Genomic DNA, 17,936 nt, shown 5'->3' with positions numbered 1-17,936 from the left:
TGGAGGGCTGTGAGGTACTACCTACCCACCTGGGTGAGGACAAGGCATCCCCAGAAACCTGGGCATTAACTTAGGAGACGCAGTAGAGTATAGGTGAGTATAGCCCATGTATCTTCAGCAGAGAGAGACCATAATGCTATCAGCTGAAAGCAGGAAAGGTTGGACTTGTCTATTTTCTGCTTAGTGATATTTTTAAAATTTTATTTTTATTGATTTATTTTTTTAACGTTTATTTATTTTTGAGAGAGAGAGAGAGCAGGGAGGGGCAGAGAGAGAGAGGGAAGCACAGAATCTGAAGCAGGCTTCACGTTCCATGCTGCCAACAGAGAGCCCACCGTGGGGCTTAAACTCACGAACCGTGAGATCATGACCTGAGCCAAAGTCGGACACTTAACCGACTGAGCCACCCAGGCACGCCTATTTTCTGCTTAGTGATATTAACATAACTAAACAGAAACTATCTTAGTGTAATGGTAGTGCTCAACCTTGGCTGTACATTAGAATCATGAGGAGATTTCAAAAATCACAAGACCTGAGGCCCATCTCCAGAAAGTTTGATTTAATTGATCTGGATTTTTATCTGGACGTCAGGAGTTTTGAATGCTCTCCAGGTGATTCTAATGTGTAGCCAGGGCTGAGAGCTGCATAAAAAAGTTGAATGGTTAGTGTGGAAGCAGAAAAATGGAGCCATAAAGGAAAACTTGGTCAGTGTGTATGGAGCACTGAGCAAAGATGAGGCCTGGACTGGGGAATTCTGGCTCTGGTGGTGGGTTAGGTTTTATGCTCAGGCCACCTCATTAGGTGCTATGATAATTACCTGGCCTGTTCTCCTTGCTCCGTGTGCAACTTCTGGTTATAATTCAGCTCTCCACATATGCCTCTTCTAACAGAAAAAAATCTTCTGGCTAAACTGACATGAGCTCCCTGTTGTCTTGGCAGCTGTAGCTCTCACTGCATGTGAATAAATTGGCATTCTAGATTATTTATTGGTTCCTTAACAGTTTGAAATTCACCAAGGCAATGATAGTCAGGAGTCTTTCCAAAAGCCGTTACTGAGCCCCAAATCTGTGTCAGATATAATTCTAGAGAGTGTGGGGCAACAGAGATAATATAATATTTCTTTAATGAACCCATCTGGTAGAATAAACAAATCATTTCTATCAATAGCAAAAGTACAAGCTAGATACGGTAAGTGTTGAGGGAAGGAGGTGGTTAAAGTCCTGTGCAAGTTAAGACTAGAGAGAAATGGACTATGGAAACCATGGAGGAGCTGGCATTATATTTGAACTTGAAGTATGGAAAGGATTTGGTCAAGGGAGATGGGGCAAGGACATTTTAGTTAAAGGGAATAATGTGATAAAAAGCTAAGAAGTAGAAAAGCATGGGCCATGATTTAAGAACCTAATACTTCACTTTTAATTATAATGTGTTTGCATTTCCTAATATTAACAACTTATATACCCATTGTATAATAATCAAAACCAGGGTATTAATATTTTACCAGTTTTATTCCTAGTGTCTTTGTCTGTTCCAGGGCCCAATCTAGGATCCTGCATTGTGTATAATTGTTGCATCTCCCTATTCCTTTCTTGTCGGTGACAGTTCCCTTTTCCAGCCTTGTTTTCTATGACCTTGATACTTTTGATGACTACTGGTAACTTATTTTGTAGAAGGCCTCTCAGTTTGGATTTGCCTGATGTTTCCTTGTGATTAGATTGAGGTTCTATATTCTGAGGAAGCACACAAGTGATGTGATGTCCTTCTCACTACATCATATTAAGAGGGAACATGATGCTAGTGCAGCTTATTACTGGTGATGTTAACTTTGATTGAAGTTGTGTCTGCTGGATTTCTCCACTACGGTGTTACTATTTTCTTTTTTTGTAATGGATAAGTATCTTGGGAAAAATATTTTGAGACTATGCTAATATCCTGTTTTTCCTCAAACTTTCACCCACAGATTTTAGCATATTTCAGTAAAGGTTGCCTGGAGTACTTTATACTGTGATATTTTGCTAATGGTGATTATGTATTTCCCTCACTCTTTCTATATTTACTAATTGGGATTCTCTTATAAGGAAGAGCTGTTCTACTGTCCCTTTCCCATTTATGTATTCAATTATTTATTTATATCAGCATGAACTCATGAATATTTATTTTATTCTATGGGTTATAACCCAATACTGTCATTTTTGTTTTGTTGTTCAAACTGTTCCAACTTTAGCTGTTGGGGTTCCTTCAGGTTGGCTCTTGTGTCCTCTTAATGTGCCCTTATCCTTTTTCAAGGAGAGGTAGATTCTTATTAATTAATTTTATTTTATAGATGAGGAAACAGGACCCCAGAGAGGTGGAGTGATTTTCTGGCAGTCATATGGCTAGAATATTGAATTTCATCTAGGGCAGAACGAGGACCAGGGGTATTGGGAAAATTGCTCCTTTTTTTTTTTTCTTTTACTTGGATCGCTCTAATTCCTTCCTTAATATTTAATAGAGTCAACCAAATAGTCCATGGTTCCTACCTCCCCAAGCATGCAATTATCTACCTGTACATGGACATGAATTAGAAGACATTGGTTGTTTTATTGCTCATACCAACAATGTTAACCAAACATGTTTCAAATTGTGGCCCTAAGCACAAATTTCTACATAGCTACACTAATCAAGCCTATGTAAATTATACAAAATGAAAACTTCCCGTTATAAGGTGAACGAACAAGATGTGGGAATCTAGAATATAGTTCTGGGCACAGGGACATAGCTTACAATACTGTACTGTATACCTGAAATTTGCCAAGAGAGTAGATCTCAAGTGCTCACACCACCACCAAAAAAAAAAAAAAAAAAAAAGAAAGATAACTATGTGAAGTGTTGGATGTGTCAGTTAACTTGAATGTGGTAATCATCTCACAATTCATGTGTGTGTGTGTATATATATATGTGCATTTCCTTTTCTTGGCTTTTTCTCACTTACACTCGGTATCTTTATCTTTGTTTTTATACATAAACACAAAAACACAAGTATATCAGTTTGTACACACACACATATTTTAATATGATGATGATGATGATGATGATGTTATTAAGTATTTTACGTCTCTCAGTAGGAGACTAGGTAGGGCTTGAAATAGTGGAAAGTGGGTGGACTTTGTCATTACACTGACTTGTGTTCAGATCTTGGTCTATTTCCTTAAGGAAGTTATTTCATTTCTGTGATCCTTTTCCTGCTATTAAGATAGTGTATCAACACCTCTTTTGTTAGTTTTTTTTAGGGATTTGAAATAATGAATATTGAAAAAATGGCTCTCAGAACCTTGCACCTAGTAGACTGCCAGTAATGGAAGTTGTTATTTATAATCATTCATTATTTCATTGTTGCCCCCCTCTCCCCTTTCCAGTTGTTTTCTGGAAGGCAGGCTCATTTTTAACTCTGAGTTTGACTTGTAACCTTTAGTATGATTCATGCCAGAAGGAGGAAACATGCAAATTCTTAAACACTAATGAGTCTGATAGCAACTTTCAAGCAAGTACTTGCCAAAGATTTATTTGTACCGTCCAAAAGAAAATTTGAAATGTTCTCTTATGTTTCTTATTTATTTAAAACTATTTAAATAAACGAAGTAAGTAGGCTGAGTTTTAACAATCTTGAACTTCTAGTAAGTGTCAGTAGTGAATTTGGCAATGACATGTAGCAATCAGGCTTACTAGCTCTCAGCTCTCAGAGAGTCCTTGTAACTTCATAATACTGGGTATGCGTTGAGTCTGCAATTAAAGAAAAATCTTTTTCTGTCCTTTTAAAGCCACTGCTTATTGTCCTGAAGCTCTGTCTGGGGCCACTAACATCCAAATTGTTTTGTTACAGTTGAGGGAGACTCGTAGGTTATTGATTATTGTGACATTGATTCATGACCGTCTGTCTTAGTCCATTCAGGCTGCTATAACAATATACCATAGACCCGGTGGCTTATAAACAACATAAATTTATTTCTTACGGTTCTGAAGGCTGGAAGTCTGAAATCACGATTCCAGCAGATTCAATGTCTGGTGAAGACTGGATTCCTGGTTCATAAGTGGTCATCTTCTTGCTGTGTCCTCACATGCTAGAAGAGGTGAGCGAGGGGTGTCTGGCTGGCTCAGTCGGTTAAGTGTCCAACTCTTGATTTCGGCTCAGGTCGTGATCTCATAGTTGGTTGTGAGACTGAGCCTCGTGTCAGGCTCTGGGCTGGGTGTGGAGCGTGCTTAAGATTCTTTCTTTTCCTGTCCCTCTGCTCCTCCCCGGCTTGTGTGTGTGTGCATGTGTGTATGCACACGCATGTGTGCCCACGTTCTCTTTCCCTCTGTCTCTCAAAGAAAAAAAGAAGAGGCGAGGGAGTTCTCTGGGGTCTCTTTTATAAAGACGCTAATTTTATTCATGAGGCCTCCACCCTTATGATCTAATCATATCCCAAAGTCCCCACCCCCTAATACTATCACACTGAGGTGGGGTAGGGTTTCTACATAGGTATTTTGGGGAGATACAAACATTCAGTCTATAGCACCATCCTTCCCAGTATGAGCTCCGGGTAGCCACATATCACGGCTGTCTTCAATGGCCTGCTTTCCTGGGATTGCTGCTGATTGAAAGAACTAAACATTATCTTTAGAAAGGTATATCCTATCAGGCCTCTCTGGTTTTTCTGGGCAGTTCCATCCTGGAGAAGGTAGGCCTTCCTGAATTTGCTCTGTGTCAGTTCTGTGTCAGTTAGGGAGGACTGTAAATCATGGGAGTGTTTGATTTTTAAAATAATTTTTTAATGTTTACTTATATATGGGAGAGAGAGAGAGACAGAGAGAGTGTGAGCAGGGGAGGGGCAGAGAGAGGGGGACAGAATCTGAAGCAGACTCCAGGCTCTGAGCCCGACGCAGGGCTCAAGCTCACCAACCGTGAGATCATGACCTGAGCTCAAGTCAGACGCTTAACCCACTGAGGCTTCCAGGCGGCCCGAGGGTCTGATTTTGTATACCTGAACGGATCTACTCATGATTTTTAATTAATTAATCTGATTTGTTCTATTTACTTTCTTTGTTTAAGCCATGATATATTTTAACCTTTTAACAACAAAGTTAAAAAGTAAGGCCACTGAGGTGTGCCTGGCTGGTTCAGTCAGTGGAGAATGCAACTCTTGGTCTCAGGGTCATGGGTTCCAGCCCCATTTGGGTGTGGAGCCTACTTAAAATACAAATTAAAAAAAAAAAGGAAGGCCACAAATTTTTACTTAAAATTGTTAATGTAAAAATTGAAAAGCAAAATTAGTTTTATTTACAAGATGTGTCTTAATACACTAATACAAAGCACTTCATAAATCCATTAGAATTTACAGCGTTTGGGGTGTGGCTTTAACTGACATATGACTTTATATAAATATAAATATAAGTATTCAAAAATAGAATAACCCACTTCAAATAGTTTATTTTAAAAGCAACCCAGTGATTTATAGAAGAAAGTATTTCATGTCACTTGAGATAAAAATAAGTTCTATTTTATTTTTATTCATGTACATTTCTATCACCAGGAAGAACACTTACTCTAAAAGAATTTGGAAAAAGAAATTAGCAGCTAAAACCAGGAATTCTCATTTGTATTATCAAACTTGAACATCATGATACTACATGGCATTATTTAGTACCTATTTAGAAACCGAGTTTTCTTATTTTGCTTTTAAGAGCATGGTGTGGCCTACCATTTCCTCCACTTTTTTGCACTCCATTGCAGTGCACTTCCAAAACGCCAAGGGAATGTCTTCGGGTTCTACAACATAATGACAGATGATCTTCACACCCCCTCCACCTCCATTTATTGGTGTTTTTGAAAAAATATGTCATTATAAAAAGATTCTTATTCAGCCCTGTCCGAAGTACATCTCTTTCCTTTGGAATTTTTCAAACTGTTGGACCAAATGTTGCCACTGATGGGTGAAATATTAAGTGTATGGCCCATGTGTTATTATCTAGCAACATTTGTTAAAATGTGGTCCATGGACTACCTGTCCCAGAGTCACTTAGGATGCTTGTTTAAAAATAGAGATTCTTTTGTCACCTCCAGACTTACTAAATCGGAGTGTCTGTTGATGCGGTCCAGGAATATGCATTTTAAACAAGAAACATGGATGATTCTGATGCCTGCTAAAATTTGAAGTCCACCGGAAGGATGTATTAGAAGCTTATTGAAAGGTGATGTGGAGTGTTAGAGAGCAGCATTGAAGATGTCAACCAAATGACTTAATAAGGAGCAACTTTTTAATTTTAAAATGAAGTAGGGCAGAACAGTTTTTCAAGCTCCTCCCAACCCTAGAATCCAGAGGTTATTTCATGCTTTGTATATGCTCTGGGCATTGCAGTTTTGTTGTATTCAGACTTCTGAGAATGTTCTACTTTGGCTTTTTAAACTGGTTGTAAGTGCTTCTGTTGAAGACTTAAAAAAACAGGGATTAATTTTTTGTAATTAAATGCTTTTAGGATTTAAAACTTTTTAATGGAATCAAAGATGGAGTTTAGACACTGTATTTGAGTTGTTCTTCATTCCTTCAAGGTCTTGGCATTTCAAAGTCAATCTGATGTTGGCTAATTGGGCTGGGGAGGGAGGAGAGGCCAGTAACCCAGCAAATGGTGCATTTTGGGTTACAGATTTTCAAAACTTCAGAAGTTAACATCAAGACTTTATTTGCAACTTTCAAGGGGTGATATTACTGAAAGAGCATTTTCTGTGAGCAATGTAGACTTGAGGCAACATTAATATTGGTTTAAGTAAAAGTCAATATTCTTCACTAAAGTTTTTCTTAGCAATAAAAGTCATCATTAAATATTTCTCAAAGACAAAGTTGAGAAAACAATGAGTCTGCAGATAGTGTAATAAGAACTTAAACTGGGGGCGCCTGGGTGGCGCAGTCGGTTAAGCGTCCGACTTCAGCCAGGTCACGATCTCGCGGTCCGTGAGTTCGAGCCCCGCGTCGGGCTCTGGGCTGATGGCTCAGAGCCTGGAGCCTGTTTCCGATTCTGTGTCTCCTCTCTCTCTGCCCCTCCCCCGTTCATGCTCTGTCTCTCTCTGTCCCAAAAATAAATAAACGTTGAAAAAAAAAAAAATTAAAAAAAAAAAAAAAGAACTTAAACTGAGGTAAGACATTTTATCAAAAACATTTGATTTTTACTTGGAAGATGGCTTAGAGAAAGAAAGTCATAAATGCTTTCCATATTCATATTTCAAAATCCATCTGCTTCACAAAAAATATATTTCTTTGGTTGTGATATAAAAGCATAATTTTTTATCTTAATCTGTGAGGGACTTGATTACCTAATTTAAATCCTAAGAAAATAATCTACAGAGTATTTATTAAAGAACAAAGTACATACAAAGCAAATAATGTTTCTTAGAGATAAACGTACAAAATGAAAATTGTAGGGGTAGTAACTTGATGAGCATGAGGCCCAGCTCTCTGATTAATTTTTTGGTGTTCTGTCTTCTTGTCAACTAAACAGGTTCCTTGCTTAATGTTAGGAACTGGTTCAGTTTTCCTTCTTATGGTTCTACTCAGAGAGCGAGGGGGAGCTTGATCCTTTTGACATTTCACTTTGAGGCCTACTATTGAAGGCCCTATTCTTTTTCTCTTTTTTAATAGTCTAAATATATATATATATATATATATATATATATATATATATATATACACACACATATATATATGTGTATATATATATATAGTCACCAGAAATCATATATGTGTGTGTGTGTATGTATATATATATATACATATAGTCACCAGAAATTGTGCACATACTTAATATCAATGCAGGAAACAAATAAGCAAGTTTCAGTTACCACTTGAGGAGAGAGCATTAGGAGGTAATTGTCAGACTAACAATAAATGTCACCCAGGGAGTGTGCTCCTGTCATGGCAAGATAACTCACAAAGGACATAATTCTACTCACTCACAAAGAAAGCAATACCAAAGCTGATACAAATGTGTAAAACATTCACATTTATATAATTTATTTGGGATAAATTCTTGAAGGAATGCTATTTTAACACATGAGTTTTTCCAAATTTTAGTGTTATTACAATTGGGGTAGACAATTACATATGCAAAGTCTGTTTTCATAGGGACAATTGTACTTTTGTATGACCTTTCTAAAGTAAGAAACATTGGGTTGGATTATATTTCTATAAGGCAAGTTTTTCTTTTTTCTTTCTTCCTTCCTTCCTTCCTTCCTTCCTTCCTTCCTTCCTTCCTTCTATCCATCCATCCATCAATCCATCCATCACTCCTCATCTGAAGCCATTAAGGAAGGACACAGCAACATATATAATTATCTTTCTGACAGTGGAGATATTTGATCATATTCAGAGAATCTAAATGGGATATTGAAAGGATATCTTGCTTTTTGTTTTAAAATTAGTATGTGGGGGTGTGGAGGTGTGAGAGAGAGAGAGAGGTTTTGCTAGAGTCCTCTTGGATAGAAGAGCCTGGATTGGAAATATATATATATATATATATATATATATATATATATATATATATATATACATTGGTAGCTTACCTTTCATCTGAAGGGCTTTCGTGTCTACTTCACAGGAAGTTGTAATATTCTATTGTCAAAAAATGTTTTGTGCAACTTATAGAAACCTTATGATAGTACAGCTTGTATGATCCAATAGAACTTTGATAAACTCTAGGATTAAAAAGAGAGGGGATATAAAGAAAGGTAGGTTTGGAGAAAGAAGAAAATGATAGTCTTTTGACAAGGAGTCAAATATTCAATTCACTGTATTTTTGAATTCCAACAAGCTTTGATCTCCTTAGCCCAGAAAATCCAGCAGGAAATTAAATGTGACCTAGGATACAAGCGGAAGGTTTGATATGCCCTTTCTCGTTTGTCATGCCCTTGTGGAAGGTGAGAATATGGGAGGCAAATTATTTGTATATTGCACTGAAAGGAAATAAAAAAATCATTACAAGCGAGACGATTGGTTGACCTAATGTTGTTTGATTAGAAGTAATTTCCCTTTGGTTGTTTCTTTGCTTATAAATGCTTTTCCTTTGCATTTAACAATGAAAACTCTGTCAGGCATAGTCTGTAAGTAGCTTAATGTTTGGTCCTTATGTTCCTTAGGGACATGGCTTGTACCTCTCTTCTCTCGTGGGGCTGTATTGTTGGCATATCCTAAACACTTGCATTTCACTCCTTGTTTTCAGAGAAACACTTCCTGAATTGTTTTTAATTGTTCGGTGTTGAAAGGTAAAAGGGATCAGATATAGGGCTTCTCTGAGAGAATTTAACATTTTGTGTATTCATTTCTATGGTAGCTGAAATACATTAATATTAGCACAATCAGAAAGGGCCTTATATCAGACTCTGCTAGGTAACTTTAGATGTTTGTCACTGTGATCATGATTCATTTTTGGCACTGGGGATTATTCTTTCTATCACCAGTGAGCAGTAGAACAGACTGACTAAATGTTTAAATGATGTGTTTGGACCCCACCTAAATCAACAGTTGCTGTATTCCTGGGAATTTTACTGTAGTTAAATAGACAAAAGGAGAGTTAAGTCATCCCAAACACATGTTAGTCTGGACATGCCAAACTGAAAAGAATCTGAACTCCAGCAGCCAGTGCCATATGCACAACATAAGGACTGATTTAGTTTCACCAAAACATCATCACTTGATATTAAATTAATAGCATTTATTTTAATTTTAGCATTCATTTTTAATTTTGGCTTTCTATTTTTACTTTGTATATATGTCAGGCTTCTATAGTTGTATAAAACTCTAAGCATAAGAAAAGTCATTCCTAGTTTTTTGTGGACACATGTAAATATGTGATGTAATGTAATGTAATACATTTTAGGTAATATTTAAGTAACATAATAAAATAAAACCTTTCAGAAGGGTTTTGTCCTTGAGTGATGTCAAAGATAAACACAGTGGGCATTACTTAAAGTGGTGAAAACAGTTTATGTGGTAACTGGCACTCAGGGAAAGAGCTGACCTCTTGTTGTTGTGCACATATTCTGATATGTGCAGAAGTGCCTGGACGATAAATAGTGAGACTGGAAGAAGGGAGAAAACAGTGGGACCCTGAACAGTCATGGAGGGGAAACACTGAGAAGGCAGGAAGGCAGTTGGTTCATATGTATCTGGGTTTGCTAACTGGCAGTAGTTGAAATTAGGTCCCTACCCTTCCACAGAAACCAGGAGACAGGGATCCCTATCTCGAGATGCGGGCAGGAACAAACAGTAAATTCTTTTGGCAGCTGTAAGTTTTCTTAGGCAGGCACTTTAAGGAAGACTAGGGTCATCCTGGGGATGTGGCCTTGAGCTGTTAGAAGTGTGTTAGTATTTATTCAAGTCTTTATAAGCCAAGGGTGAGGCCTAGTTGAGAAGAGAGCTCAAAGGAGCCTGGCAAGAGTTTGGCCAAGGAGAGACTCTTTGTCAGTGATAGTTCAGAGTGGCAATGTGCCCTCACTTTCTTGTGATAAACAGTGATTGTTATATATTAATTATTGTAGAGAGAGCTTGATTTTAAAATCAGAAAGAAAAACATGAAAAATTATGCTACTATGTTTCAGGGCCGAGACCTGGATTGTAAAATTCAGGAATATAAAGAAGCTGGAAAAACCTTTCCGGAAAGTCAGATAATCGAATGGTTTATCCAGCTGTTGCTAGGAGTTGACTACATGCATGAAAGGTATGTTCATTTGTTACTGAGGGACACGATTTTAACAGTCATGTCTGAACCTGAAAAATGAATTTTGGGGGTAGAATGAAAGGAAGCAATCGTGAAAGGTAAATGACTGTAGTTAAACATCTGCAATATGCTTTTCCATGAAGAAACTGTTGAATGATTCAATATAAAAGATTTACTTGAATAGCCTTTTTTGTTGTTGTGCTAGAAATCAAGTTGGCCTTGAATACAAGACAGAAATTTGTATTAAACACATTCTCATTTATCTGATCATCTCCTGTGTTTACAAGTGATTCTCAGATACCTTTAGCATGCTATGAATTTATTATATTTTACAACAGGCTTGAACTATAAATACCTAGCATGCTCTAAATGAATTGCACAATCAACTTAGAATGTGTCAGTGCACAAGTTAGCTGTGTTCACATCCCATCATAAGCTGAGTAATTGAGGCAAAAGTTATTCTTGGGACTTAGAGAGATAAATATTTAGACCAAATCAGTTTTGATGTGAAATATCTGATACAGAAGGTCAAAGTATGTTTTATGAGTTCAGTTGTCTGTAACTTGCAATTATAATCTCTGCCTTAACATGTATTTTAAAACTTTTAATTATATTTCTTATATGTCAAAAGTAATAATTTTTGGATGTTTTATAGATATACAAAATGGCATGACCACATTTGAAAAGAGGAACACACATAGACAAAAGCAGATACTCGGAGTTGTCCCTGTTAGCCTTCAACTTAGCACTGGGTGGAACATGTGATAACATTCTTAAACAAAGGTTGAAATTTATAGAATACATCAAGGTCTGGCTACACATGGATGTAGCTCACATCAGATAGCTCACATGTGTTTCCTATGGTTTCTGGATGCATAAAAAGTGACCAGATTATACTGAGCTTTGCCATGTATCTTCTAAACACATGCTCGACACTGGGTGTTGTATGGAAACCAATTTGACAATAAATTTCATAGGAGAAAAAAGAAAATACAGAGGTAGAAAACAAAACAAAAAAAAAATAAACACATGCTTGATGATACAAATAGCTACTGATTTATTGACAACTCATAAAAATTTTCTAAATGATGTTAAACTTTCCTAAGAAACAATGATAAAAGAATATTAAATAATGTTTTAATAAACTACCCAAAGCTGCTGAATGTAGACATATGTGTATACAGTTGTATTGGTATTTCTTTTCTTTTCTTTACTATTCCATGCATATGTGTTAGCTTATACATAAGGAAATATGTATATGTCACATATGTATATGTCATCTTCACATATAAAAGTGACAACCTTTATGCTCTCTGTGCAAAATATAAAACTGAAATCTGGTTGATTTAGTAATCAAATATTTGCAATATGTTTGGTGTGGTTACTAGTAAATGAGTTAATAGTAAATGATTTTAAAATAGTCCTTCAAAGAGAGGATTTAAATTTTTTTTGAATCCTTCAACATTTTAAGAAAGTTATTAAATGGAGCTAAATGTTTGGATATTTGTGTGTCTGTGTTCCTGAAATACCATCCTTTATGATTCAGATAACAAATTGTGGTGTTTATTTATTGTTACCATAACCAACCATTGTAAAGTTTTTCTGCATAGACAGAAATTTAAATTTTATTCTTAGGTTCATTTATTCATTTATTAAACAGTGATAAATTAAAAATAAGACCTAACCTTAAAAACTGTTAGCAAACTAGCAGAGGTAAAGCATGTACCCAAATAACTATAAACCCTGTAACAAGTGGATGTATCAGATGCAGTCTCTGCTACATCCTGCATCATGGCCCTGGGCAAGCTGCTTAACCTCTCTGAGCCTTTGTTTTCTCATTTATAAAATAGGAATAATGATGGGACTCTCCCTACTTGCTTATAGGACTGTAATATTCGCTGAGATGTTACACATTTAAAAAGTTTGCAGTCTGTTAAGCACTCTGTAAATGTTTTTGTTTGTGGTTGTAATTTATATAGAAATGAAAGCATAGTCACCAGAAGGGCTAAAAAAAATGCTGACAATAATAGTGCTGACAAGGATGTGGAGCTACTGGAACTCTCTTACATTGCTGGTATAATCACTTTAGAAAAAACCTAAACACTCAAATACCCTGTGATCCAGTAATTCTGTTCCTGAGATGAGAAATGAGTTCCTGTGTCCAACAAAAGACATGTACAAAATATCCATAGAAGCCTTAACTGTAATAGCAAAACACTGAGAAATGTCCATTTATAATAGAATGGTTGAATAAACTGTGGTATAGTCTTATGATGGAATACTACTCTGCAATAAAAGAAGGACATACAACTGATTTGCATGACCTGGATGAATCTCAGAGATGTGATGTTGGGTGAAAGAAGCCAGATGCAAAAGAGTGCATCTTCTATGGCTCCATTTATATGAAATTAAAAAAAAAAAGGCAGTCTTAGAATAGAGATTACCCTTTGAAGGGGATTTTGACTGGAACGGGGCACAAAGAAATTTCTTGGATGCTGGAAGTGTTCTATATCTTGACCCAAGTGGATGATTACAAGGGTGATAAATCCATCAAGTTAAAGATTTATGCATTTTAATGTAAATTATACTCTAATTCAAAACAAGTGATAAGAGTGCCAAAAAGAGTACAGTCTAAATGCTAAAGTAGATCAGAAAAGGGATAATGTTTCTACTTGGGAGAATCAATGAAGGTCTTGGAAGAAGTGATATTTGACCCAATGTAGGCTTTGAATAAAGTGAAAGATGAGTCAGAGCTTTCCAGATTTAGGGAACAGAGTTGGAAAAGGCACAGATGTGGGAACTCATGGTACTTTTAGAGTGAATGATGAGTAGGTCAGTTGGAATGGCTCTTGGGATACATGGATGAAGTTGTGAGGAATGGTAGGTTGACATCAAGTTGTAGAGGGCTTTATTTTGTACTATAGAGAATGATGCCACAGAATCCTTTTGAGTGGAACTATGATCAGAGCTTCAGGAAGACTGGGTAATAAATTATAGAGAGGAGAGAGGGAAACTCAGAATATCAGTCTGGAACCTTTTATAATATCCATGCATGTGGTTGTATGACCTGAAACAATATGGCAGCAGTGGGCAGGACATGGAAGGATGAGAGTTAACTTGATAAGTTCAAATGACTCGGCTTGAAATTATGTGGATATGTCAGATTGATAAGAGAAGGTCAAGGATGAACCCAAGTTTCATCACCCAAAGAGGCAAGTGAGAAGTTGGAAAGATAGGCTTGAAGTAATGGTGCTGAGTTTAATAGTGAATATCCTGGGTGAAATCTTGAGAGAGATTGAGAGAGGAAAGGTGGGAGATAGAGTGAGTGGAAGGAAGAGAGGGAGGGTGGAAGGGTGAGAGGGAGGGAGGGAGAGAGAGACAGAGAAGAAGGAAAGAAGGAAGGAAGGAAGGAAGGAAGGAAGGAAGGAAGGAAGGAAGGAAGTGACGGAGGGAGGGAGGAGGAAGGAAGGAAGGAAGGAAGGGATGGAGGGAAGGAGGAAGGAAAGAAAGAAAGAAAGAAGGAAGGAAAGAAGGAAGGAAGTTAGAATTGAGGTCCTAGATATTGGGGAAACACCAAAACTTGTCTGAATTCCCCCAATATCAGAGCCTTGAAACAAAAAATGGAGTGTAAGAAGTTTATCTAGGGGGTGATTTCATGAAACAGAGCCAATGAGTGGGGAGAGTGAGGGAGACAGGGAAGTGAGAAAAGCCATACAGGGCATATTATTGAGCTGGTTGCTGCTGTGGAAAGAGGGACGTAGAGGCAACATTCTTCTATGTGTTTTAGGTTTGGGTTCCTCTTTTTGCATTCTTTTAGAACATTTAGGAAAATTCTTGCCCACATATAACAATTCTCTAACACTATTATGAATTTCCTCTTGAAAATTCCTCATATTTCTGGGAGTTTTGGGTGGAAAAGTGAGGCAGTTATCACTATCTTGATCCAATCTCTAGACTAGTTTTTTGTGGGTATTTCTGAGTATAATTGACATGCAGTGTTACATCCAGATGTACAATATAGTGATTCCACAAGTATATGCATTATACTATATTCACCATAAGCAACCTCTAGAATAGTTTTTAAATGGAGAAATGCTATATGTTATTCCTGATCACAAATCTATAATCTACATTTCAAAATATTTAATTTGTATAGGTCTAAATATGTCTCCTATAGAAAATAAACTATCTCGTGGACAACCTAGAAGAAATGGATAAATTCCTAGAAACCTGTAACCTACCAAAACTGAAGCAGGAAGAAATAGAAAATTTGAACAGACCAATTACCTGCAATGAAATTGAATCAGTAGTAAAAAAAAAAAAAAACTCCAAACAAATAAAATTCCATGACCAAATAGCTTCACAGGTGAATTTTACCAAACATTTAAAGAAGAGTTAATACCTATTCTTCTCAAACTTTTCCAAGAAATAGAAGAGGAAGGAAAATTTCCAAATTCATTCTATTAGACCAGCAATGCCCTGATACCGAAACCAGATAAAGACACAACAACAACAAAAAAAGAGAACTACAGGCCACTATTTCTCATGAACATAGATGCAAAAAACCTCAGCAAAATGTTATCAGACTGAATCCAACAATACATTAAAAAAATTATTCATCATGATCAAGTGGGATTTATTCTTGGGTTACAAAGGTGATTCAATATTTGCAAATTAATCAATGTGATACATCACATCAGTAAGAGAAAGTATAGAAACTATATGATCATTTCAGTAGATGCAAAAAAAGCATTTGACAAAGCACAATATCTATTGATAAAAATCCTTAACAAAGTAGGCTTAGAGGGAACATACCTCAACCTTATATGAAAAACACAGCTAACATCATACTCCGTGGGGAAGAACTGAGTGCCTCATAAGATCAGGAACAAGACAAAGATGTCCACTCTCACCACTTTCATTCAACATAGTACTGGCAGTCTTAGCCACAGCCATCAGACAAAAAAAAGAAAAAAGAAAAAGGAAATGACATCCATGTTGTTAAGGAAGAAATAAAACTTTCACTATTTGCAGGTAACATGATACTATATTTAGAATACCCAAAAGATTCTACTAGAAACTGCTAAAACTGATAAACAAATTCATTTAGTCATAGGATACAAAGTCAATGTACAGATCTGTAACATTTCTATACACCAATAATGAAGCAGCAGAGAGATTAAGAAAACAATCCCATTTACAATTGTGCCAAAAATAATAAAATAACTAAGGATAAACCTAACCAAAGAGATGAGAGTTAGGTTTCAGAGTACAGGTAGGTACCCTGAAAACTATAAAAACATTGATGGGAGAAATTGAAGATGATACAAAGAAATGGAAAGACATTCCATTTCCATGGGTTGGAAAAACAAAATATTATTAAAAGGTGTGTACTACGCTTCCAAAACACAATCAGGAGGAAATAGAAAGCTTGAACAGACCCATAACCAGCGAAGAAATTGAATCAGTCATCAAAAATCTCCCAACAAATAAGAGTCCAGGACCAGATGGCTTCCCAGGGGAGTTCTACCAGACGTTTAAAGCAGAGATAATACCTATCCTTCTCAAGCTATTCCAAGAAATAGAAAGGGAAGGAAAACTTCCAGACTCATTCTATGAAGCCAGTATTACTTTGATTCCTAACCCAGACAGAGACCCAGTAAAAAAAAGAGAACTACAGGCCAATATCCCTGATGAATAGGGATGCAAAAATTCTCAATAAGATACTAGCAAATCGAATTCAACAGCATATAAAAAGACTTATTCACCATGATCAAGTGGGATTCATTCCTGGGATGCAGGGCTGGTTCAACATTCGCAAATGAATCAACGTGATACATCACATTAATAAAAGAAAAGATAAGAACCATATGATCCTGTCAATCGATGCAGAAAAGGCCTTTGACAAAACTCAGCAACCTTTCTTAATAAAAACCCTTGAGAAAGTCAGGATAGAAGGAACATACTTAAAGATCATAAAAGCCATTTATGAAAAGCCCACAGCTAACATCATCCTCAATGGGGAAAAACTGAGAGCCTTTTCCGAGATCAGGAACATGACAGGGATGTCCACTCTCACCACTGTTGTTTAACATAGTGTTGGAAGTTCTAGCACCAGCAATCAGACAACAAAAGGAAATCAAAGGCATCAAAATTGGCAAAGATGAAGTCAAGCTTTCGCTTTTTGCAGATGACATGATATTATACATGGAAAATCCGATAGACTCCACCAAAAGTCTGCTAGAACTGATACATGAATTCAGCAAAGTCGCAGGATACAAAATCAATGTACAGAAATCAGTTGCATTCTTATACACTAATAATGAAGCAACAGAAAGACAAATAAAGAAACTGATCCCATTCACAATTGCACCAAGAAGCATAAAATACCTAGGAATAAATCTAACCAAAGATGTACAAGATCTGTATGCTGAAAAGTATAGAAAGCTTCTGAAGGAAATTGAAGAAGATATAAAGAAATGGAAACACATTCTGTGCTCATGGATTGGAAGAATAAATATTGTCAAAATGTCAATACTACCCAAAGCTATCTACACATTCAATGCAATCCCAATCAAAATTGCACCAGCATTCTTCTCAAAACTAGAACAAGCAATCCTAAAATTCATATGGAACCACAAAAGGCCCCGAATAGCCAAAGGAATTTTGAAGAAGACGACCAAAGCAGGAGGCATCACAATCCCAGACTTTAGCCTCTACTATCAAGCCGTCATCATCAAGACAGCATGGTATTGGCACAAACACAGACACATAGACCAATGGAATAGAATAGAAACCCCAGAACTAGACCCACAAACGTATGGCCAACTAATCTTTGACAAAGCAGGAAAGAACATCCACTGGAAGAAAGACAGTCTCTTTAACAAATGGTGCTGGGAGAACTGGACAGCAACATGCAGAAGATTGAAACTAGACCACTTTCTCACACCATTCACAGAAATAAACTCAAAATGGATAAAGGACCTGAATGTGAGACAGGAAACCATCAAAACCCTAGAGGAGAAAGCAGGAAGAAACCTCTCTGACCTCAGCTGCAGCAATTTCTTACTTGACACATCCCCAAAGGCAAGGGAATTAAAAGCAGAAATGAACTACTGGGACCTTATGAAGATAAACAGCTTCTGCACAGCAAAGGAAACAACCAATAAAACTCAAAGGCAACCAACAGAATGGGAAAAGATATTTGCAAATGA

The 17,936-nt window shown here is 36.7% G+C and overlaps 1 protein-coding gene across 24 annotated transcripts in view; it reads left to right on the top strand.

Moving 5' to 3' along the window:
• NEK11 (NIMA related kinase 11) overlaps positions 1-17,936 on the top strand; it is a 281,142-nt gene that overhangs the window by 50,613 nt on the left and 212,593 nt on the right. For 20 of the 24 annotated variants that reach the window (XM_045037604.1, XM_045037603.1, XM_045037600.1 and 17 more), the window contains one exon: positions 10,604-10,722. The exons of 2 other annotated variants lie outside the window; for them this stretch is intronic. In XM_045037604.1, coding sequence (XP_044893539.1) covers positions 10,604-10,722 — 119 coding nt within the window. Of the gene's footprint in view, positions 1-3,999; positions 4,107-10,603; positions 10,723-17,936 lie in introns of all 24 variants that reach the window. 2 more of the 24 variants (XM_045037611.1, XM_045037612.1) reach the window with 1 other exon arrangement.

The sequence above is a fragment of the Felis catus genome, chromosome C2, assembly GCF_018350175.1.
Source record: "Felis catus isolate Fca126 chromosome C2, F.catus_Fca126_mat1.0, whole genome shotgun sequence".
In the NCBI taxonomy this organism is placed as follows: domain Eukaryota; kingdom Metazoa; phylum Chordata; class Mammalia; order Carnivora; family Felidae; genus Felis; species Felis catus.
The sequence above is the reverse complement of the archived record's forward strand: the minus strand, read 5'-3'. Positions and strand labels throughout refer to the sequence as shown.